Source organism: Haemaphysalis longicornis, unplaced genomic scaffold (assembly GCF_048455015.1).
Source record: "Haemaphysalis longicornis isolate Haplotype H1 unplaced genomic scaffold, Haemaphysalis longicornis Haplotype H1 scaffold_5, whole genome shotgun sequence".
NCBI classification, from domain to species: Eukaryota; Metazoa; Arthropoda; class Arachnida; order Ixodida; family Ixodidae; genus Haemaphysalis; species Haemaphysalis longicornis.
The window spans coordinates 180,966,763-180,991,748 of NW_027526385.1; the positions used below are offsets into that span (position 1 = coordinate 180,966,763).

The window sequence follows — 24,986 nt, forward strand, 5'->3', positions numbered from 1 at the left end:
TACCCTTAATGACCAGCGGTTATCTTGCCTTCGCATTGCATGCCCTGCCCACGTCCATTTCTTCTTCTCAATTTCTACCAATATGTCTTTAAACTACTTGTCCCAGCAGCACAACTCCCCCCTTCCAACCGTTCATCGCCAGTAAGAGCGAATAAGAGCTCACCCTGGAGCTGAGCATGCCCAGCAGGACCTGGAAGAGCACGATGGAGCCGTCGTAGAAGAGCAGGTCCCAGATGCGCAGCAGCACCCGCATGGGCACCACGCTGGCGAACAGCGTCAGGAACCAGTGCAGGGTGATCAGCGACAGCTCTGTGCGGGGCCCCCGACAGGACAGAACATACGGAGGAGGAGGAGGGGGAGAGAGAAACGGAGAGCGTAAGAAAGCAGCAACCAGAACAGACAGCCTCCTCACAGTGACAGGGCGCTTGGATAGTACAAAACTTTATCATCCCTTCGTAACGAAAAGTTGAGAGTAGCACGAAAGCTAAAAGTGAGTCCCACTTTCGCTGAAAGTGCGTCCCATCTATTGTCAAACCTTGAAAGGCCCAAATCGCACACGAGGAACGAAACCATGCAACTACCGTATTTTCGCTCATATAACCCACACCCGAAATGTGAAAATTTCAGTGCCAAAGTAGGGGAGCGGATAATAAGCGGGGGTTTTTCCTTTAGTGAAGGTTCATGGCAATGGACGTAGTGCCATGCAGCTCCTACGCGGTTACACTGACTAAGCCTTCCATGGCAGCGATTTCGCAAAACACACAAAAACAAGAAAAAAAGGCAGCGATTTCGCAAAACACACAAAAACCAGGAACAAAAAACAAGAACGAGCGCACTCTAACAACAGAATTTTAGTAGTGGATTGCAACTTTTGCCTTGCAGTCGGTGTACTGTACTTGCTAAATATACCTCCTTTTTGTCTACATAGTATGTGGTGTGTTGCTTGAGCAGTAGCCTTGCTGCAGTCTTTCGTGTATGAAATGTGCGGGCAGTACGCGAGGATATTTTTTTTTTCCCCAGCGGGCTGAAAGTGGTGGTGCGATTATATGCAGGGGCAGGTTATACGCACCAAAATAAGGCATTTTTCACGCAGTAAGTTAACGCGTCTACGAATGATCTAAATGCACAACAATATGTGGTTCATGAGACAAAGATATACTACAGTACTCGTTCATAATCGATGTGTGTATTGTCTTATCCAGAACCATAACTTTTTCACGGTTTTCAAGCAACACTTTTGACACAATGGAAGCCCGGTTTATGTATGCCCCGTGTGTCCAGAGATATTATCAGGGATTTTAGGTCAACCAGCCGGTCTATGGAGAATTGCATTAGTTTTTTGGCGGGACACGATCAGTCCCACTAAGAAAGCTCCCGCTTTAAAAGTTGATTTGGGAAAGTCGGTGTGTGTGACGCATGGGTGCTTCATCTGTCAAAAGGTGGTCACTGACAAAGAATGTGTATACAGTGTAGTCCACTTATAGCTGGTATTCGATGGCATGGAATGCATGCAGGCAACCAAGTGTGCGCCGCCATATCTGTGGCCAAGCGTCTCTTGCTAGGCGACGTTGTGCGCACGGCCCGCAGATCAGGCACCCCCCTCTTCTCCCACCATCCCGTCGGGCTCCGCGGGATGGCGGTACTTGCCCATGCTAAGCACAACTGTGAAACACATGACTGTTTCACGTTACAAACTCTACCTCACCTTCGCAAAGTATTGCCTCGAGTTCAATGTGAGTGCGATTAATAACAACTCTGTTGACGCCACCGTTTAGAATCGGATCGGAACGGAGCAGATGACGCACACCGGTGTTTTTTTTTTCTTCGGCGTGCGGCCGCAGTGGCCCAAGCCGCGCTGTCTGTGGCGCATCGGCCATGTCTGTGGCAGTTTCCAGCGTTGCCAAGCGGAGAAATTGACTGCTAAACTTTTCAACGAATACCGCCTCTACCAGCACTCAAGTGCCAAGAAAATTTCATCATTGTAACCAATAACCAATAAATACAATTGCAACCATTGTTACGCCCCCTTTAGACAAGATCTTTAGAAGAACCCTTGCAGGAAGGGTCAAAAGTGGTTCCAGTATCCCAGCCTGCACCCCTTTGACAACAACCGTTAGTGATGCCAGTAGGATGCTGCGAAGAAGGTCTGCAAACTCAATGCCTCCGCAACGTGCCGCACAACAGACTCTGAAAAGGGACCTCGAGAAAGAAAAAAATACAAGAGGAGAGGGAAAGCCGTTCATGCTGTGCCGATGTCACGCGCCCTGAGCATGGCATCGAGGTCATTTTTCAGTGTCTGCTGGAAATTGTGCGCCACTTGCTTCATTTTGCAAAATGTTTTAACGAAATCGTAATTCCCTGTGCATTCATTTAAACAGCAAAAAACCGTCATTCACAAGCCCCCACTTCACCAAACCTTCACAAGCCCCCTGAGAAAGGTTCGATGTGGTGGGACCCAATGAAACGTGTTTACCCAGCAAGCACACAAGTCTGCCAGCTGAATCTCTGGTATCCCAGCTGCCACCACTTTGATAACAATCTCTACTGATAGAGCTGTGCAAGGTATTTCTAGGAGCAGAGCCCCTACAAACACTGGGGGGGGGGGCACTGCTCTTAAAACAGCTCCTTTTAATTTAGAAGTAAACTCACTGAAACTTGCCAGTCTTGCTGCTTTCCCCCCACTGATTTCAAATATACCCTTATTTTTTGAGTCGGTCAATTAGTTACCAAGATAATTAGAGCTAACTAGCCATTTTTCGGAAGAACAATAGACACAACAGTGTTGGTCACAAAACTGTAATCTTTACATTTTCCAATGCTATGTACCCTGGTGAGCGCAATAAGAGAATCAGTTTTTTTATGCACCGCTTGGTACTAATTTTACAGCTCATTAAACTTTGGTGGCACCAGTGGCAAAGAACCATTTCGAACACTGATTTCAAGCACCAAAGTTTAATGAGCTGTAAAATTAGTTCCAAGCGGTGCATAAAAAAACTGATTCTCTTATTGCACTCACCAGGGTACATAGCATTGGAAAATGTAAAGATTACAGTTTTGTGACCAACACTGTTGTGTCTATTGTTCTTCCGAAAAATGGCTAGTTAGCTCTTGGTAACTTGGTAACTAATTGACCGACTCAAAAAATAATGGCACATTTGAAATCAGTGGGGGAAAAGCAGCAAGACTGGCAAGTTTTACTTCGAAATTAAAAGGACCTGGATTAAGAGCAGTGTCCCCCCTTAGGGGCTGAGGCTGTTGGCGTCTGCTGCGGTCGTCGTAATCACCATCTCATGTAGTCATGGTACTAAAGCACCCAGACACTGGTTTATGCGTAACACTGGAATGCTTCGTGATGCGTACTAAAGAAACACCGGGACACTCGCTTACGGCTCGTGCTAGAGAGCTTCGTGCTTCAATGGCAAGACACTTCTACAGCAAAGGTGTATACCTGTACCCCCCAACAGTTTCATCTCCGTTGGCAAAAACGCCGAGGCGCCAAGAATAAGCTCATACACTGCATGCCTCGGCCCTCCCCAGGTTTCACGTTAGTGGAAATGGCCCGGAATATTTTGCTAAAGATGGTACTAATCGCGTGAAAGGCTTCGCGGAAGTACTCCAAAAAAAGAGAAGAGGGGAAGGGCCATCGTGCAGTACCGATGTCGTGCTCCCTGAGGACGGCGTCGAGGTCAGGCAGGCAGGCGGCGACGAGGGCCCGCAGGACCCTCTGGTCGGCCTGCACCCCAGCCAGGGTGGTGGAGTAGTAGGAGGCGGGCAGGATGTCCTCCACAATGGTGCACAGCATCCAGAAGGCGTCCTCTTCCTCCAGGAACAGCAGCAGGCTGGCCGCTATCTGCAATGGAACGCGCAGAGGGAGGGGCCCTTCTCTTAAAGGGGCCCTGAACACACAGTACACACATTTGGGTCATTCAAAAGAGACTGCTGTGTCCACATAAAAATTATAATTTTTTTTCCTAAACTACAAAAAGATAAGGGAGCTATTAGGAAAGCAGACGAAGCAGAAGCAACTGCCCAACCCCTTTCCAATGATTCCTTTTTAACGTCCCAGAATCTTCTTTGTGTGATTGGCGGCTGCCGACCTCAGCCACCACCAAGAAACCCAGCAGGGCGATTGTAATGCCGCCTCTAGTTCTATTTTATTGTATCAACTGAATGTTAAGGTGCAATTAACACACTGACAACCACAGTCGACTCACGATAATTTAAACTCGAACGAACGCCAGGATTTTGTTTGAATTATCCGAAGTTTGAATAATCAGAAGTTCTCGTATATACGGCTCTTTGCAAGGTGACTGCCCGCAATATGAGTAGGCATTAATTTTAATCACATTTTTAAAATTTCGAAGCGTTTCTAAACCCTAACTGCACAAAATAAACAGAAAGCAGAGGCGTAAGGTCTACAAACCGAATGCCGTGTGCGTCACTTTCATAACTGCCGTGTCGTTTTTCTTTTTCTTTTTTTTGCTGACACGTGAATGCATGATTGTGCTTTTTTCTTTTCGTTTTTGCGACAGTGGCCCACATGGTTTTGACCGCTTCGACAGGTGTAGGCAGTGAATCGTGTTCAGATGTTTTTTGAGGCCTGTTGGTTGTTTTGGTTTTAAATTCGCATCGTGAAAACGGTACATAACGCTACAAAGTTGAGAAACGTCACGATCCATCTTACTTGTGCTTCACTTCAGACGTTTTGCTTACTAGCAACACCCTTTTCCTCCAAGGCTTAAGGCGCTTATTTTTCATTTTTCGACTGCTATGATTATATAGGTGCACAAATTTTCAAATAGTTGCGGGAAAGCAGTAGATATTTTCCAGCGTGGACACACAAACAGTACCAGTTAACTGAATGACGGAGTTTGAATTAAGTGGCTCTTAAATACATTGAAAAGATAGACGGCCAACAAAAACTTGAATTTTGTTTGAATTAATTAACCGAAAGTACGAATTATCAGGGTTTGAATTACTGCAAGTCTACTGTATGTATATTTCACGTTGGCGCATATTAGGTCGCTCTCACCCATATTTCATTGCTTTAGTAAGAAATCTACCATCTTTTCGATATTTTTACAGTTTTTTTCATAAGAAACATCTTTCGTGACTGGAATGGAGCTGAATGAGTTGCCAAAGGGTAGTTCTTTGGAAAGGATTCCTGGACTAAGGAGTCCTCCCACGGGTGGATGGCCGTAACAACTTCCCCTCTGTACAATAAACGTTTCCATCATCATTTCAAATTGAATAAGACTGCATTTTGTGCGCGTGAGCCCCGTAAGCATCAACCACCAACGGAACCAAGTAAGGATGGTAACCTCAGTTTTGAACCCTACGAATGCTTTTAATTTGTACTCACTGAAACACTATATTGAACTCGCCCCTCATTTGCAATCAGAAATATGCAGCAAACAGCTGCCCCGCAGCCACACCCTTTGCTGCTGTGTTTTAAAACCACCTCCCACAGCTTCTGTTGGTCTGCCAGTCATTTGATGTGCAGCGGAGGTGGACCTTTGAATGGCAGTAAAATGTGCTCACTAGGACCCAATGAACACAAACATGTATGCCGTCAATGCAAAATCAGTCATTGACAAGATCTTTTTACGTCACGTGGGGACAAATTGGTGCCTCTGATGATTTCAAACCACCAAATTCCTTCCAGGCAACCATCCAAAATAGCGCCTTTTGAAATGGAAGGTGGGCTTCACTGCATGGCATGGGTACCTTGCATGCTAACATTTTTTTATCTGATTAACCATTCTCCGCAAGTCAACATTTTTACTAGCACGTGTTTTCGACATGTTTCGCGACAAAATGTATACCGTATTTACTCGCATAATCCTCGCACTTTTTTTTTCGGAAAAGTCAATGCGAAGTTAGGGGTGCGAGAATTATGCGGGGGAAAAAAAAAATCCGGTGCACAGTGTTGCCAATCTGCCTCCTGCCAATCCCGCTAAATGTAGCGGTCGTTTTTTGTATATGTAAGCTCAGTGTTGCCAACAGCAGCTATTTCTTTTTATTTTATTATTTACAACGTAAATAGTCTCTCGTCGATCAGCGATCATGAAATTGCCGCCTTTGCTTTCTGGCGCGCGCCCTATCTCGTAGTCGTCATGTGCGTGCACCCTACCCCTGCAGTAACGCACATTGAAGTGGGTGACGCCGAAGTGCCTGCCTGCGGCGCGGTTGCCGTGTTCGATCGCGTACTCTATCGCTTTCAATTTGAAAGCGGCACCAAGCACAAAACAAAGAGATCAAAAAGTTCTCAAAATGGCAGCGAGCTATCCACCGTTGACGCGAGTGACGGGACCACGACGACGACACGACAGCGGGCTGCGCGAACGCCGTCTAGTTGCGCGCACGCGAAACCGGCTCAAGGACAGTGTGAGCAGCGTGTTAGGGCACCTGTTTAACAGGCGCCTAACACGCTGCTAGGGTTGTTAGGGCGCCTGGATGGCCTTGGATACACAGCGCTCTCCGCCGAACGGAGAGGCGGCGGGGGAGGGCGCGCGTTGGAGAGCGCGTGCACCATGCGGGTTTCGCGAGCAGGCAACTTTCGCCGCTGCAAAGTTGGGGGTGCGAGGATTATGCGAGGAACCGAAAAATCCAAGTTTTGGTGGCCCACATTTGGGGTGCGAGGATTACGCGAGTGCGAGGATTACGCGAGTAAATACGGTATTTTAATTTTTTTCTACCACTGGCGGTTTGTTACACACAACTCCTTTTTTTTATCATTTTCCACGACAACTAGACAAAAATTTTGATTTTGATATTTTTTTCTGCAAATATCATGTATGAAAGCATTTTAAAAACTGGTGATGCTGAAAAGGCCATTAAATCATCTGTGTTTAATGCCGCTGCAGTTGGTGCCAAACCAATGTCTAGCAGAAAAAAGAAATGTTCTCTCAGACACCAAAAAATCAGTCAGTTTTCCATGGTAACAAAAGAGTCAAAGATTGAAATTTCAGTAGATTAAGCATTCAAACTAGTGTCCCCACAGTTAAAGCCACCATGCTGAAACATCAAGCCTCAAATAACAGGCAGTGGGGTGACTTGAAGGCTAAGGACATCGCCAACAACGACGTTCTCCGCCCCCATAACTGAATAATTGTGTTATGTACACATTTGCAGTTTGGCATAGATACAGCAGAAGGTCCACAAGCCGAAGCAGTAGGTGCAATCTTTAGAAGTGTCAAATAAATCCTACAGCTAATCAAGTTTGGGCATTCAGTGCACTCATTTACGCCGAAAGCATTGCCGAGGTACCTGCCAAAATGTTTTTATTAGCCTCCCAAAATTCTACACTTCTTCCAAATGCAAAATGTTGACTGGAGAGATCAAGCACCCCGAGTTCAAAATTTCGCACAGATCTCTCGCAGTGCTGATGGCAACCCAACAAAATTCGCTTTAGTTGGTCGTAACGATGACTCTGCCTCGTCTCCAACAGTGCGAGACAAGCGCAGGGCATCGTGTGCCAAATAACTCCTCCCTCGAAGCAGCGCCGACACTGAATAGCACGTACCATGCTGGTTCCCTGGCAGTATCCGATATCCGGATAGAGCCACGCGAGGCCCCGGAGCACACGCCGAAGCCTCGGCACTCCCGTGCTTGTAGGGTGCGAGAAGCAGGCATTGGTTGGCATTGTCCTCAGAAGGTCCTGCACACATCCCAACAACAGCAACACCCTAGGGCTCAAGAGGAGGCTTGGCACGTCAGTACACACTTTCACTTCATTCCTTTACTTGTTTAAGTGCGCAGCACTTTGGCAGCCACTACTGTGATTTGACGTCGGCTTCGTAACCGAGCAAGCAAAGACACAAAGGCAACGGCGGAGGAAAATGTGGCAAAAGTGTGAGGGGGAGAGCAGTATGCTGAGTCCACACGAGACGCTCCCCGTCGAAAAAGCATGGCAAAAGTGTGAGAGGGAGGCAGTGAGACATGCTGGGCGGTGGCGATGTGCTGCGAGATGACACCATAGCAGCGCATGCCTTTGAGTGCTCGACGATAATGTGCGTTCACTTCTTGAGATGCAGTTCGCGGTCCCTTCCCGAGATGCAGTTCGCAGTCCCTTCCTGAGACGCAGTTCGTGCCACCGATGCAGAGGCTTACCATCGCTGCCGTCAAGAGAACCTACAAGTCAGTTCGGCCTCAGAGCATTGCAGCATTCAGGAGTGAGTGCTGAACAAGGAGTGAGGCAACCAGTGTATGTGCTTCGCATCCTCCCCATTACGGGACTCATCTGAACCATGTACGGGAGGTTCAAACACGATTTACAATAACATATGCTCGGCAGCGCCGATGCATTGCGAGATAACGGCAGAGTAGAGCACACCGCCGTGCGTTTGCTGATCACATAATCACTTCCTGGAACACGCCAGCTATGCGCTGTGACCGTGAAAGACTGCAGTTTGCACTGAGCACAAATTTCGCATTAGAGAGTACAGTAATTGTCAGCCATTTTTTTTCCACTGGAGGTGGAGGGTGGCCAAGGTAAAAGCCGTTCAGCGATAGCTCGAGGGTTCCTTGGCCACCTGTGGCAACAATGGGTGCCGATCACAAACAAAAATATATTGCGGTTCACCAAAATGAACAATTACAAAAACTGTTCCTGAAAGCAATGACTAAAGCGCGAAACTTATACCGACAACTAAACTACAGAAAATACAGGTACGGTAAAAATATTACAAATAAAAGGCACATATAAGTTTACATGCTTGAGTCTTGCAATTGCACAATATATAAATGAAACAAATCACAATATACTTATCCAGAAATTTGCAAATCATTAAGGAAAAACCTTAGATGCCTCATCAAAGACTTAATGGAACCATAGTCATAGTAGTCAGCGCTATGACGGATCAACAAGAACGGTACCAAAACGGCTGCCACTGTAAACAGAAAATAAATTGGGTTCGTGTGGGTTCAACACAGCTAAATACCTTCTCGATCTGCTTGGAGGTGAGCAAGTGGTCATTGGCGCTGGCCCGGACGACCTCCCGGTAGGCGAGGTCCGCCTGGCGCTTTTTGCGGGCCGCCCCCGACAGGTGCATCCACAGCTGGGGCCGCAGCGAGTGCGGGATGCCCCCGTTCCGCACCAGGCCCCGCAGCTTGGACGTGTGCGGCAGGTGGGGCTCCACCTGCATTGGTCGCCATGGCAACCACCCGTTAACCAATCAGAGGACACAGAGTGGTAGAGATTCCCAACACTTCACTCGCGTAAATAAAGAACAGCAGGGGAGCAAGAGTTGATCCCTGTGGGATACCCGAGCATGAAACAAGGCATCACACGTTTAGGCCGAACTGCAAAGGCACGGATTTGCTCAGCTCCTCAAACGACAAGCACTATAGAGAGAATGAACAATCACGATTGTGCCCTACTTCCAGACAAATTATAAAACAATTCAGTTACTGCCATGCAGTATAGACGACAAGCAATGTAAATCCAGCATGAAAATCTGCACATGCTACAGCGTGTGTTGTGATACAGTATTACACTAAATGGCTGTGCGGATTTCCACGCCAGTTTTTGAAGATTTCACAGTGCTTGCAAAACACAAATCAAACAACTAAGCAGATAATCGAGGCATATCATGTAAGACAATCTGCAGACTGCTGCATTAGCACGCCAGCTTTAGCCTCGCATGCTTGGGAATTTGCCTATATAAATTAGATCCTGACCAATGTCAATGACTGACAAAACAGCAAAGCTGCAAGGCATGATTTCGAACTCCGATGACCATTGTGTGCTGTGCAACACTCACACCTATAGTATTTTTATATTTCACTTCTATCTAACATACGGCTGCTATGACTAGAAATAAAACTCGCAACAACGTGTTCAGAGGAAAGATCTGTTACTTGGTGAGCCCGTACAGTAGATGGCCTTGAAGGTCAGAAAGAAAGAAGAGAGGTAATGCGAACATGAGTCTTCATTCATCACTGGAATGCTGAGTAACCTCGCTGCGGAACTTGCCAACGAGCTTGGTAAAAGTGCGAGATTCAACACCAGCATCCGACATTTAATTTTGTTTTGTGCAAAGGAAGCTTCTTAAGCACCCTCTTTCGTAACATAACTCTCACATTCTTAACGCAACCCAAATTAGAGTGGCATGAACTTGGTGGTGCATATGTCAAACTACAAAATAGCTTCAGGGTTTTCTACTTTGCAGTCAACAAAGTTTTATATAACCACTAGTTAATTAGCGCAAAGACGCATTTAAGCATATTTTTTTGTTTTTAACTCACCTGTGCCCAAAATTAAATGCATTTCCTACATGCCCTACAATACACCCGACACCCTTCCATGTAACGACGACGATGACTGAACGCAAAGCTTTCTCATGATGGATTATCGCTGGGTTAACACAGTGGGGTGCAGGATTTTTCTGTAATTTTGCACATCCATGAACCCCTCTCTAAATCAAACCGCTTCGACCATGTCGAAATGGAGTGATAGGATAAACGACAGCTTCATAACGCGGGGGACCCAAATTCGACTCCAGCCACCGGAACCGTTTTTTTCTTTCACATCACCCATTGTCACGTTACAGACGCCATTAGTGAGAACACTACAGCTTCGCTTTAAAATGCTTCTTTTTAGATGCGAGATTTACTGCCCATTGAGGCCGTACCATGCTTTCAGCAAAAAGCATGGTGCTTCTCCAGGCCGATTCCTCCAGGCCAATTAACTTTACTGCAAAAGCAGGATCTGTGTAACATTCATGACTGGAAACTCATTCCTTTTTGTTCTAAATTAAAGAACCTCTCTACGCCATCATCTTTGTGCAGATCATTTTTAGTCATCAGCTGTGCACTGAATCAAAATTCCGCCACACGGCCACCTCTGTCAGCGTTCCACGTCACTACGGCGGAGACGGTACCTTGTCCCAGGTGAGGTCGCCGACCTCGTTGTTGTGGGTGAACTCGAGGTAGGCGATCCACTGCAGCCGGTGCTGGGGGTTCTCCTGGAAGGGCTCTTCACTGTCCACCCCACAGCGGCTCTGCTCCGGGCCGTCTGAAAGGACAAAGATGTGGCAATAAGGAACCGACTTCTCCACAGACTAAACCTCCCCTCAATCTATAACTCATACACAAGAAGTGCTGAGCATAAGAAAAGTAACTACAGGTCTAATCAATGGATGTGTATCGTAATAACAAAATGCCAGTGAGCGCAGCTAATTTGATTTTATCTGGGAGGCCCACAGAGCTATGACTCGTTACACTTACTGCTTTCCTTTCATTCAGAGCCAGAGGTTTAGAAGAAGAAGAAGAATAAGAAAAAAAGTTTATTTCATTCTTTGCATACAATACAATACAATACAATGTTACCATGTAGCATGAGCACATTCACTAGCCACATTATACGCGTGCGAATGGAGCAAAATTTGCGCTCCAGTGTAGTAGCACGGTTTTATACTAAAGATTGACTGTTTGTACATGTCCTACTTTCTATCATCATCATCATCATCATCATCATCATCCCCACCACCACCATTACCAGCCTGTCTACGCCCACTGCAGGGCAAAGGTCTCTCCCGTAGATCTCCAATTATCCCAATCCCGTGCTAACTGCGACCAATTTATCCCCGCAAACTTCTTGATCTCATCCGCCCATCGAACTTTCTGCTGCCCCCTGCCACGCTTGCGATGCAGCGTGCAGCGTGTGGTGCAGCGGTGGCGTAGATGTAGGGCTTCCGCCTCCATGTAGAAGGACCGTGGTTTGAATCCCAGTGCCACACAGTTCCCACCGGATTAAAAAAAAAAAATCCGCGTGTTGGTGGAATTGCAGAATGAGGCTTGGGGTGCGGCCTGACCCCGGCGACCATTGCCGGTAACGCGCTCCCTCACCAGAGCAGGATTGGCCCCCCTGGTGTAGTAACGGCCACAACCTCCCATGAATACGCCAATTAACTCATCTTCTGTTAAATAACAGTTGACATGCGCTGAAGTTAGCGCAAAGTGACAAGGCAATAAGAATAAAGATTGCACTTTTTGACCGGTATGAAAGCATCAATGCTGGCCCACACATGTGCGCAGTTGGTAATTTGCCATTGTTTGTAATTTGCCATTGAGCATACCGATTTTCGCGCATATAACCTGCACCAAAAATGCGAAAATTTCAGTGGCAAAATAGCGGTGCGGACAATACGCGGGGTATTTCCTATGCTGCAGCTTCATGACAATGCGCATTGTGCCAACAAGCTCCTCCGCAGTAACACTGGGTAAGCCTTCCACGGCAGCGATTGTGCAAAACATACAAGGACAAGGATGAGCGCACTCCAACAACTGAAATTAATCAGGGAATTGTAACTTTCGCCTAGCAGTGCGAGTATTCTACTTGCTCTTTTCTGTCCGCATAGTATGTGATGTGTTGCTTGAGCAGTAGCTTCGGTGCAGCCTTTCCTGTATCAAATGTGCCGGCAATACGCAAGGATTTTTTTTTAGATGCGACGCATCTCTTGCTCGGGGGTATGTCCCTCCGGCATCGGCGTTGTCCGCACGCTCACTGCACATGCACAACTCTCCTCCGTTCTTCTCTCCGACAGCTGTGCGCAACACTCTCACTCCGTCTCATTATCATAACAGTTGCGCGTGTGCGCTTCACTGCTCTGGGTGCGCGCATGTGTGCGCATGCGTGCGACTCCCCCCCCCCCCCCCCCCCCCCCCTTCCCCCCCCCCCGGCTCCTCTCCTTTCAAAAGCGTGAATGTAAGCATGTAAGCGGGGGAGCGCACGGCGCCGGATCAGTCCAGCGCTCGCTCTCGCACTTGACTTGACTTTGCTTGACGATACCTCCGTGCAAGATCTTCCGATGAAGACGTGATGGAAGCGACAGTCCCTTCAGCGAGTGGACTGACACAATCCAATACCAGCGTCAGTCCAAACGCTCCCCCCTGATGCGTCGCATCACATCAGGGTTCCCTCGCGTAATTTTCTCTTTTCCGGCAGCCTGAAAGTGGGGGTGCGAATTATATGCAGGGGCGGGTTATGCACATGAAAATGCGGTACTCTCTAATGCGTTAGCTCATGGTTTCTCAAAGTGGGTTCCGCGGAACCTTGGGGTTCCGCAGGCCCCTCCTCAGGGTTCCGCGAGCCACTGATGCATTTTCCCTGGTTCCGCAGTCGCAAAGTCTTATATGGTGAACTTGAGGTGCGATCGATCTAAGGAACCTCCATTACTCACGCCCGAGTGTCAGTAAGCACATCTCAGCGCATAACAGAAACACACGAGCTGCGCAATAAATCTCGCCAGCAGCTTGTAGCCAGCCAGACTCCGAAAACGGGCCACGTGGTTAAACTATTGCACTTTAATCTCGGCCTTATATTTCCCCCCTGCGCATTTCTCCTGTTTGGAGATAGGTGCCGCTAGCGTACGCATTCGCGTAAAGTCGACGGGAATAAACGATACCCTTGCTTGCTTTAGAATTTATTGCACGTCAATGTAGCATGAACGGAATGAAAAATGGCGGAGGGGAGGGGGGGGGGTTCCTTGGCATTTAACGGAACTTAACAGGGTTCCCTGGGACCAACATGCTTGAGAACCTCTGCGTTAGCTGAATGAAACCCGGATCGACTAGAGTTTGATTTTAGCGGACAAACAGAAGTACCCGTATTGACAGCTGACAGGAATTTTCCAACATTTACAACTAAAAACGTAAATTAAACTAAACGTTACGCTAGAATCGTCCTGGAGGGTAATTGTCACATACTTAGTTTGAGGATAGTTTCAAGTAAAGAAGAGTTAGAGTTGTTTTCTGTAACCATACTGCCTCTGTAGATGGCCACACTTCACTGTGCAACACGTAATGTGGAAAAGCCAGTTAACAAAGAACAAGCTCACGCCGGTTTCCTTTAAGTCGGCTCCACCCCTAGAGAAAAACGCATTGCCGGGAAGGAACAGTTTCAGAGGAAATTTAAGCAGTGTTATATCAATACAGTATACTCTCGATAAATGGAACTTCAAGGGACCAGAAAAAATTAGTTCCGTTTAACAGGAGTTCCGTTTACTGAGAGAGATGTGCAAAGGTGCAAATTTATGTGTGTACATACTTTTTAATGGAGCATTTAATGGAACTCTAAGCACTAGAAGGTGAGTGTAGCTGATACTTTTTCAGAAAGCAAGAAAACTACAAGAGGCTTGAACACAGCATTCACAAAGCTGATTTGGCAACAATGAGTCGCTGTGCGCTGCAAAATGCATCAATTATTTTCGATTGAGTCCTTGCAACTGCGTCTTCACGGAGGCTAGAGGCCTCAACTTCACGAGTGCCTATGAGCCACCGAGTTTGCAAGACACCAATGCGGTAATGAAGTACGAATAGCACCACGATGGCACGAACGAGGCGGCAGGAGCTGAGCCCTGTAACCTCGGCGTCTTGAATCGAGACCAAACAACTGCGATGTTGCATTCGTTGCGTTAACACGGCTAACTAATTACGAGATGAGGCTCACGAGGCCAACGAGGCTAAAAAAACACGGAGGAAGAAAAAAAAAACAGCCGGAGTTGTAAGAAGATGATTCTCATGCCAATGGGTATCAGAAGTTCCAATTCTGGTTCCATTTACACAGTGACGCAGAAATTGTAGTTCCGATTACCGGGAGTTTTTTTACGTTATCTGAATACTAAACCAACCAACTTACAGGCTACTGTTCCGTTTAAGCGGCAATTCCATTTAAGCAATTTACGTTATTCGAGATTCTACTACATAGGTCATTTTTATTATTTTTACGATTTCTTCCCTTACGCTGAACATGTGGCCACAGTTTTATGAGCCCAGGGATTTAAGTGGGCACCGCAAGGTGACGCTATGCTAGCGTGCGATTCTTGTTTACGTCGCTCCATAGTCGGAGTGCATCCGCTGGAACCTAGCCATAGACAGCTGCTCTGTAAAAGAGTCATGCGAGTGGGTGGGGAGGGGGGTAGGCACCTTGGCTGTAGTCCACACAGGATGCCGAATGGGGTAAGGTCGGCCCTGTGTCCCACCGTAAACATGTTTTTACAGCTTTAAGAAGTCGCCTAGTGACGCAGTCGCAACAGAATGACTGAGCGTTTGTGCAAGTCTTGGCTTCCTTCCGTATGTGCTATAAAAATGCACAATCACCACTTTTTAGCACTTTCAAGGGATAAACTTGTGTAGAGAATGTTCTTTGTGCTTGAACCCTGCATGAGTGGAAGAGTAGCCCCGATAGAGTGAAATGACTTCAGCATATGTGAATACGGCCCTTTCTCTAGACCTCATGGCAACAACTTCCAAGGCGTGTGAACTACAAGCTGGCAAGTAAAAAAATGACTGACAATTACCATACTTCCTAATGCAAAATTTGTGTGCAGTGCAAATTGCAGTCTTCTCAGTCAGGGTGCATAGCTGCTGCATCTCAGGAAGGGATGGCGTGATCAGCAAACACACGGCAATGTTCACTACTCTGCCGCCATCTCGCACCGCGTTGCCACCACCGTGCATGCTGTTAAAAATCATGTTTGAACCTCCCGCGCAAATGTCACATGGTTTGGATGAGCCACATGACATTAAAATGAGCTTAACCTATGCCGAGCACTTTTGACATTATGTGGCTGTGCTAAGAAGCCTTGCTTCCCCTCCTGTCTTTTTCTTACTCCGTGCTTTCGTCACACTTTCAGCCTCCTGTCTTCCGTGTTTCCTCCGTCCGCTCGATTACGAGGCCAGCGACGCCGTCAAACCACAGTAGGGGACGCTTATTAAGCGTTGCGCCATAAAAACACGGGGCCCACTTGCAGCGCTAATGAATGAAGCCTGATTATTGAGCTATGGGCCAAGTACAGCCAGGGACAGCCTAAGCTGAAACAGAACAACAGCAGATGACAGATACTGTGAGTACGGTCCAGCTGCAAGAATGGAAAGCTGTGACGAGATAAAACGCGTGTTCACGAGTGCCCTTTGCTGCTGCCGTGAGGGTCGGCCCATGCCGTATGCCGCACAATGGATCTTTCTGCTAGCACACACGTTTCGTCTGATTTCCAAAAGCTTATCTGGAAATGACTTTTCGGCATGTGTGACATTGTGGTTGCTGCTCGAAAAAAAAAAAAGATCAGCAAATTCCATCTACTACTGCTTAGCTAGCAAATGTGCTTTAGCTGTCATGATGCCCCATTTACATTCACTCTTGCAAATTATGCCACATAAAAAGATCAGCTTGGTGCGACAAAAGGTTTCTAGACATCGAAAACGCATGTGTGAAAGTTGCTCAGTAGTATTGCAGACAAAACTGCCCGACTCGTACAGCAGCAGTGAAGGGCACCCTCAAACGCGTTTTATCTCGTCACAGCTTTCCTTTTTTTTTTTTTTTTTGGCTGGACCATGCCACCAGTATACAGGCACACAATACTAACACTGTGTAGTGTAGGGTGCAGGAATGTTAACAGACAGAACACCTTACCTTCATCTTCGATTCTGAATCCGAACTCGTCAAAGCGGCAGTCGTGATGGCAGCCCGCGTCCTCTGGCTGCAAAGAAGAGGAAAATGTCAGTCACAACTTTACCAGAGCCAATGTGTAATTTTCCACCGAGGTGCTTTCATAAAGAATGCAGCAACATTTCCTCGCAAAAACACAGGCTGCCCTTTGTAAATGCAACCGCTATTTAGCTCCCCTTCCCGCATACATGACAGCAGTGTTTCCCCATCTCCAAAGCTCTTGCTGTAAAATGCAGCTTCAGCGTGCCTTCCGAAAACCCGCTGCAATGAACAAGGTAAACTACACCCACCATTAATCAAGTTTGTTCAAAAGTGAAAATCGGCATTACGTGGGCAGCTACAAAATGGTCTATGCTAGATTTGTGGGGAGACTAAAAGCGTCTCGGTCAATACTTTCAACACATTTAAAATTCACATTAGTGGGAAAACAAAAAAATCCCGGGCCATCTCCACTAACGTTAAACCTGGGAGGGGCGAAACATGCAGTGTGCGCCGGTGTTTCCCCCAGATAAATCACTGCTAATGGACAACGAGAGACAGAAGACCATTCTGTTTCAACTATACACATATGTACATTTAGTATATACACTCAGCAATTGTGTAGCTAATCCCATTCAATCATCATCATCACCATCATCATCATCACCAGCCTATCTACGCCCACTGCAGGGCAGAGGCCTCTCCCATTAATCTCCAATTATCCCGGTCCTGCGCTAACTGCGACCAATTTATCCCCGCAAACTTCTTGATCTCATCTGCCCACGTAACTTTCTGCCGCCCCCTGCTACGCTTGTCTTCCCTAGGGATCCACCCTGTTACCCTTATTGACTAACGGTTATCTCGCCTTCGCATTACATGCCCTGCCCACACCCCTTTTTTCTTCTTAATCTCTACCAATATGTCCTTAACGCGCACTTGTTCCCTGACCCACTCCACTTTCTTCTTGTCCCTTAATGTCACACCTATCGTTCCGTTCCATTGCTCACTGAGTCGTCCTCAATTTAAGTTGAACCCTCTTAGTGAGCCTCCAAGTTTCTGCCACATAGGTGAGCACCGGTAAGATGCAGCTGTCATACACTTTCTTCTTCAGGGACAATGCCAGTCAATATGCATAATGTATTTCTTTGGTTCCTCTCTCTGGTCCGAATGATGCCGAGCACTCGGCATTTTAGGCATTGGCCCCTTGGCATTTTTGCCCACGGAGATGAAACCGTTGGGGGTAGAGGTTTACAGCTTTGCTTCAAAAGTCTCCTGTCTTGGAAGCACGAAGTGTTCTAGTGTGAGGTGTTCAAAAGCGAGTGTCCCAGTGTGTTCTTTAGGTATGCGCTTTTGCCCATGGAGATGAAACGTTCTAGCGCGAGGCGTTTAGCCTCTGTGGGCTGAAACGCACACTGAAAATTGGAAAACAAGTGTCCCGGTGTTTCAGCACCGTGATTACACGAGACATTGACAGGAGACACCAACGACACGAGATGCCGACAGCCCGAGCCCCTAAGTTGCTTCGACCCTAAAACACTAAAACTTGCACTTTTTACGATACACAGTTGACTTTCCATGCAGCAGTGCAGTGTTTGCAGCAAGATAATCAGGAAAAAATATTAGTGAAAGATTTCACAGCATTAAGACCATTCTAATTATACCACGGTATTCCACACAAATATGAATTCATTTTACAACTTTGTTTTAAGGGGCCATGCAGACAAAATACCAGTTCGTTTTATTCAAAAGATTTTGTGTTTTATGGTGCCCATAGTGCTTGTCTGGATGCAAACGATGTTTTATTCACTGAGAAATTAATCAATTAAAGTTAAAATTTTGATTTTCCCACTAAATAGTTTCATGGTCTGCAACGACATCACAGGAAATGACCGGTCTGCAGCCGATTCCGAAGCCTTGTTTACTGTTAGTGAAACCTTACCGAGGGAACCCGTTTTCTGCCTTTGGTTTGTTTTTCACCTGTTTAAATCTGGCTTGTTTTTGTTCAGGGAGAAAATAATCGTTTCGCGAAACATAGTGCTCACTCGACAAATATGGTCACGTAAGACACAGTCGCTTACACCAGTTGGCCAGTGTGTTCTTAAACAAACCCAAAGCACCACAGTGCTGTGCAGCTAAACCAAGCATAGTGCACGCAGTATCAACAGCAGTACGCATCGGTACTTCCAAGTACACGTGTACTTTCGTAAGTTCCACTGTTTGGCCCACCATTCTTACTGATATAAAACGCAAATAGCTCGTTTGGGAAGCTTATAAGCCCTGCCTAAGTTGCATTTTCTTTTGCCACCCTCCGCCAATCGCAGAGCTTGCAGGTACGACATCGTAGGTTGTGTTGCGGGAAATGAGCTAGTGGGTCATGTGGCCATTCCCTTTCTTCCTATTTATATAGCTTATTTGAGCGAAGCTTACGTTAAAAAGGGTGTTAGTATGATTCCAACCAGGCAATCTTTTGAATGAACCAAACTTGTGTTTTCTCTTCATGCTCCCTTTAAACTGTGAGTGGCACAAGTACAGCAGAACCCCACTGATTTGCTCATTTAGAATGCAGTGCCCCAGCCCTTACTGTAACATTGCTAGGCAAGTTAGGATGGTACGTCTTCCCAGGCCATACCTCCCTATTTCCCAGTCCCCTTGAAAACATATCAATGTGGTTCTCCTGCAGTGCACTGTGCAGCCACATATCATGGCAGGAGCCATATAGAGCTTCCAAAGCCTTTGGTAGGACAAGTGTGGTATTCAGAAATACAATATCAAATTAAAATAACAGAGGAACACATTCAGGACAGTGGAGATCTAAGCTAATTTTCTGATTCTGGTGTCAAAATAAGCATAAAAACTACATCACGAAGAAGCGGCAGCCCACAGCACTGGCTTATAATCGAGCCTTGCATCCAGCTCTCCTAAGGGTCACCAACAAAAAGCAAAATCCTGTCCAAACTGACGTCCTACACCACAACATGACAAATCTTTTTTTTTTTTTGAGAACACGCAGAACAAAGACATGCTGACCCGACCTTCCTTTCGCTTCAATAGTGCACACAAGGAAACATCTCAGGCACAATGAACCGTGGCACTTCACAAGGCCCAACTTTTCAAGAATGGTTTTCTCACCATTTTCAACACACAGGATCGTCACCAAGTCGATTTTTCAATAAGGGACTCGGATGACTCACCTGCTAGTGCAACTGGTTATTTATATAAGGTTTTGCCTAACTATCACTACAGTGTAGCCTGTGTCACTGAAATAGGAATTGACTAAGACCTTCAGATCTTTCAGCATGCAAGCTGAAAAACTGTGTTTGCTCTTTCTTAGTTACTCCGGGGAAAAAAAAAAAGAAAAGAAAAACTGATCTCCTAAGCAAGCTGCTACATAACCAATGCCATTTCATTTGAAAACTTGCCTGTACACAAATGATGGTTGCCATATTCGGAAAAGGAGAGTCAGCTCTTATCTGGTCACTTGGTAAGTAGCCCTTCAGCTAAGCTATGAAAGGTGAGCACAGGATTTCTTGGCATTAACAGCTACTCTAATGGAGTGCGGCATAAACTTGTGGGTTCACGGCCCCGTGAATTTGTCTATAAACACCACTATTCGTATGTCTGTTTTCTTCTATCGCAGCATAAAACTTATTATTCCGTGAGCAAGGTAGTACGGCTGCGTTACTGAAACAGTGAAAAACACGTGGGACAAGAAGCAGACAAGACAAGCCAAGCCGTTAAGTAATTTGGCATGAACAGAACACAGTGAAAACTACTGCACTATTCTGAAGTTTACAGCTCGTCACTTCCGTCCCCAATGTCTGCTTCAGGAGCCTGCTTTTCAAGTACAGCCATCAGATGAAACACAACTCACTGCAATGCATAATTGTTTTGCACAAGTTTGTTGGGTCCTATGCGAGGCCACATTGAAAAAACAGAATTTCCCAGGCTGTTTTTTGTCTAATGTGTTTCTTGTTTCCTTTTTCGCTGTTCGTTTCCACAATTTTTCAAAGTTTGAAAATCACAGCTTCAGTTTTTGAAGGGGCCAGGAAGACAAAATACAACTATGTCTCAAAGAACAAAGACATGCCACCAAGCTATCCCCTTCCTATAATCCCTAACCCCCTTTGGGCTACAATCCTCCTCGTCAATAAAGACAATCAATCAATTTGAAAGAATAGGCTTTTGAGAACTCACTCAACTCCATGCCAGCCCTGAAAGATGTTTTCTTTTTTAACCAAAAATGGTAAGGGCTAATTAAAGCTACTAAATTTCGTGCCACGCGATGTAAAAAGTTAGGCAAAAAATGGAAAACTAAAAGTACAGTCATCAGTGTATTAACTGCACGTTACCATTGAAGTGCTGTGATCAAACCCAACTAGAGGCCCCACTAAAATCGTTGCTGCTTCTTGGCGCTGGCTTTGGTCAGTCGCTGCCAACCGTACAAGTGGGATCCCGCGACGTCATATAGCATTAAGTCGGTGCTGCACGTTGTCGCACCTCTTCCTGCGTCCAGTACTTTAATGTCACTTATTTCCCTCGGAGTAAAGCACCACCCAACGCAACTGAAAAACAATCCGCGACTGGACAGCCACCTTTCCACAACAACAGCTCCACCCAGACCTCACCTGGGCGAGAGACGCGAGCAAGTCCTGAGGCCACATGGACGGCGTCAGCGCAGAGAAGGGTCCGCCGGGCGCGGGGCTGTAACCCTGGGACGAACCCCCGCCGAACAGGTTGGCACGGACGCTGACAGACTCCCCGCTACCGTCTCCACCGCAGCAGATGTCTTCCTCATCCTCAGAGAGCGTCTCCACTGGACAGCAAGGCATATAATAAGGTTCAGGCAAGATGGCTGTCAGGTTGTTCATTCACAACAGCTGCAATAGCCCTCAACGCCGCACAAAGAGATTGTATCCTTTCACTCCTACAACGAGCTGGGGGGAACAAAAGAGGTCTATAAAAACCCGGCTAGAAGAAAAAAACATATGACCAAGCTCAAAGCGTTCTTCACACATAAGAAGCCAGAATGATTGTCTTCCGTTCGTTCAATCTCCGTGAAAACGTTTCCAACGATCAACTCTGTTCGCACGTATGCGCTAAAGCGTTCAGTGCAAAGATCTTTTAGAATCCTCACTTATGCAGAAGACGGTGGTGTAGGCATATCGGGGGCCACCCACCGGCTTGTACGTCCTCACCCAGCGTTTTTAGCACATATACTGACGCATTAGAGCTCCAAAGCATTTACAACGTGATGGAGGTAACTAAAGCTCAACCTTCTGTTTTTTTTAGGACTTGAATGACGTCGGTATTTGCGATTGTACATTCTTACAGCATCACTTGAACTACTGCTACTAGCGCCTGGATGTAATATTTCTTTGGCTAAGCAACACCGCGACAGCAAAAAAACAGCTCGTCACCGAATATCTCATTCAAAACGCGCGCACATTAGCTCGATCGTGTGCCCCGAAACGGTGAACGCACGCACTCGTAGGAATTTCTGTCGTGAAATACTCGGATACGACACATCATTATGAACACTGGAATCAGTTTGATACTACGAGCGGAGGTTTGCTTTGTAAACTTGGGACTTGTACACGGCGCTTGTAATTCAAACTTGTTCTCACCGGTGACCTCCCAGCAGTTCCCTGTCGATTACACGACTGAGAAATAGCGTTACGTCGACATTAAGACTGCTGAATGAATAAAGATCGCAAATTCTGCCCACAGACTTGAATGCCAGTGAACACCGGCCGAACATCGGGACGATTAAGCCGAAGGTTACCGCAGGGTTTGGTACGATCAACAAGCAAAAACGGCGCTTGAAGTTTCGTCAGACTGCCTTACCTTCTGTGTTCTTCCGGCTGTAGCCTTCAGTAGAGTTTCCCCCGAAAACAGATCTCGCGAAATCCATGTTTCTCAGCACTGTTGGAGTGGAGCAGCCGACGACAACTTAATACTCATCAATCATTCTTCGTGCCGTACGTTTTGTAAGCGCAGTCCTGGCAGCGTGCACATTTCTTTTTAGACCCTAAGCTTACAAAAGCTTATTTTCTAAGCTTCAATAGCGACAAGCACCCACACTTTTACGACACAAACGACACATATGTCAGACAGGGCCCGCAGCTGAGATACCGCAGCAGCGCTAACGGTGCGAACCACAACATACGGCAGAGCGCGGACAACGCCGCCCACGCTTTCGTTAGTGGCGTCAAATAGGCGTCAATGGCCACGTGATCCCCCAAGCGCCGTTTCATCCCCATCTTGTTCACGTCGCACGGTTGTGGTTTCATTTTTCATATTATTTATTAAAGTCTGATCACAACAGATAATAATTAACTGTCCAAGCATTTTAACTCTAATTCTTGTGTGGCTTTGTGTAGTGCAGATCTTATGCTAAACTGCTTTCGTTAACTGGCTAAACGGTTTCCTAGGCTACGGTGATGTTTACAGCCCGCGCACGCTCGTGTTTCGAGAATTTTGCTGCCGTTTTTCGATCGTCGTAAAACGATATCCGATCGGTATCTGCTATGCCAAAAGAAGACGGGCAGCCGCCGACAAAGGTATGGTTACTCCAACTGGTTTTGAATTTTCGGCAGCATACATTTGTGCACCCGCTCTCGTGAATGTGGTTTCGCTTTCAATTCAACAGGAAGAACGTTTTCGTGTAAGGCACTCTTCCAGTCGTTTAATCGAATTTTTCATATTGAAAGTAATATTCTTAATGACTCTATTCGCTTGTTGTATTTTGGGTTCCAGTAATGCCGTCCTAAAGTTTTGTAATTCGAACGAGGCAGCGCGTTTAATTGTTTCCAGATATGCGCTCACATGATGCAATTCACACTGTGGTGTTCGCATAAGATGGGGTGCAAACGCGGATCTCAGAACTGAGCAAAAACATTTCTGTTCAGGTTTTATGTATGTCGCTTCCCCTGGCCTAGATGCGCCCGAAAATTTTTCCAAAATTTTTTTTTCGAATTTCGAAGGTAATTAATCCTTTTGTATTACTCCCACCTGTATGCACAGGAAAACGCGAATAATTATTCCACAGGACTTAGGATCATATTAACACACACCTCAGTGAACCCATTTAATCCCATTTAATTCCTGTACTCTAATGTACACATTGAAAAAAAATTAAAAAATTCGAGTACAAAACTTGCACCAACAAAGCTAACCCCCTTGTTTTGTCCCATCCCCATGGAACGGCGAACCCGGAAAATTTAAGATTTTCCGACGAAAAACCAATTGCCAAGGTTGTCTTTGTATTTTCACCCATCTTTAGAAGATGCTGAGGCGATCGAGCCTCGGATAACTCGAAACCTGGCTTGATGAAGCACTTTTGTTTGGAGTTGCAGTTTAAACTCAAAATATAACTGCGAGTATAATGTGTAACTACCGGTACCGCTTTTAAGGCTCCTGTCGAGCCTTTATATTTCCTCACTGGCCGCCATAATTATCCGCGACAGCACTGTGTCATTACCCGCCCTGCTTGAAGGGCAGAAATCTTCATCCGACGCGCACGTACTCCTCCTCCACGACGTCAGGGCAGACATCCGCGGGAGCAAGCTAGCTGCATCAACATATATTCGCCTGTTATTAGGCCCCTCACTGGAGGAAGCTTCTTGGGCAATACGTGCATCGGATGGTTATTCATTTCAAAATTTCGTTCACATGCATACATTGCGCCGTTGAGGTGGTTAACGGCAAAAAAAAAAAAAAAAAAAACGCCTAATTGACGCTCAGGCGCACGGAAGACCTTGCACACGCTATAGCTCCACATCACTCTAATTGCTGCGCAACAAAGAACAAGCTATAAGCAGTCAATTAATAATAAGCAGTCTTATAATAATATAAGCCGTCGGAAAAGGACAACAGCAAATGACATTTTTTTTGGCCGTGAAGTTTTGGACAGTGTATATACACTCATAACATTTACACTACATGACACACATACATATGTTCGTGGAAGCGGAGGGGAAAAACTATAACAGCAAACAAATGCACATCCGGAAAGGAAAATTTGAAGCGTAGACTACATATTTAGGATTGCTAAAATGACAAGTACATTTTCACACAATTGTTAACCGTTGTATGTGAAATAAGGATAGCAATTTTTTTATTAAAGTAATTAGAGCAGAACGTGTGTTTAAAAGCACGTAGGCAAATGTCCGTGTTCCGTAGTTAAACCTAATAATTGGCGTTGATTCGAAATATGTAGCTTGAGTGAATAAAGCTTATTTTTGAATGTGCTTTGCCCTTCCGCTAGCTCACGCGGCTTGGCGCGTTTTAATGGATCCATGAAGACAAAATGCAAGTTAAGTTCGTTCGAAAGACTCCCTCGTTATAATAGCACTGACAGCATATTTAATGCAATCCTTATCACAATAAGCTTTATAATTATGGAAAAAAAGAATGGACATGCGACTTTCTCGCACTAGCACCTACGGGCAGCCGTGCGACTGAGGCCGGCAAAACCAAACGCAAGTTAGGCAGCGCTTATGCAGAATGAGCTATTTGCGCTTACATTTCATGCACATTCTTTTAATAGCAGTAAGAA

The 24,986-nt window shown here is 46.1% G+C and overlaps 2 protein-coding genes across 3 annotated transcripts in view; one reads left to right on the top strand and one right to left on the bottom strand.

Annotated features, from left to right (window-relative positions):
- LOC144138851 (small G protein signaling modulator 3 homolog) overlaps positions 1-22,617 on the bottom strand; it is a 65,904-nt gene extending 43,287 nt beyond the window's left edge. For both annotated transcript variants that reach the window (XR_013315986.1, XM_077671346.1), the window contains exons 1-8: positions 22,274-22,617; positions 21,055-21,242; positions 16,415-16,481; positions 10,884-11,017; positions 8,943-9,140; positions 7,526-7,660; positions 3,655-3,850; positions 164-309 (exon numbers count right to left, since the gene is read on the bottom strand). Coding sequence is in view for 1 of the 2 variants with exons in the window: in XM_077671346.1 (XP_077527472.1) it covers positions 164-309; positions 3,655-3,850; positions 7,526-7,660; positions 8,943-9,140; positions 10,884-11,017; positions 16,415-16,481; positions 21,055-21,242; positions 22,274-22,340 (1,131 nt within the window). In the remaining variant the exon portion in view is untranslated. The remainder of the gene's footprint in view (positions 1-163; positions 310-3,654; positions 3,851-7,525; positions 7,661-8,942; positions 9,141-10,883; positions 11,018-16,414; positions 16,482-21,054; positions 21,243-22,273) is intronic.
- A 180-nt stretch (positions 22,618-22,797) lies between these two features.
- Positions 22,798-24,986, top strand: part of LOC144139536 (intraflagellar transport protein 46 homolog) — a 37,171-nt gene continuing 34,982 nt past the window's right edge. Inside the window, exon 1 of the mRNA XM_077671848.1 lies at positions 22,798-22,989. Within this exon, the coding sequence (XP_077527974.1) occupies positions 22,957-22,989 (33 nt within the window). The 5' untranslated portion in view covers positions 22,798-22,956. The remainder of the gene's footprint in view (positions 22,990-24,986) is intronic.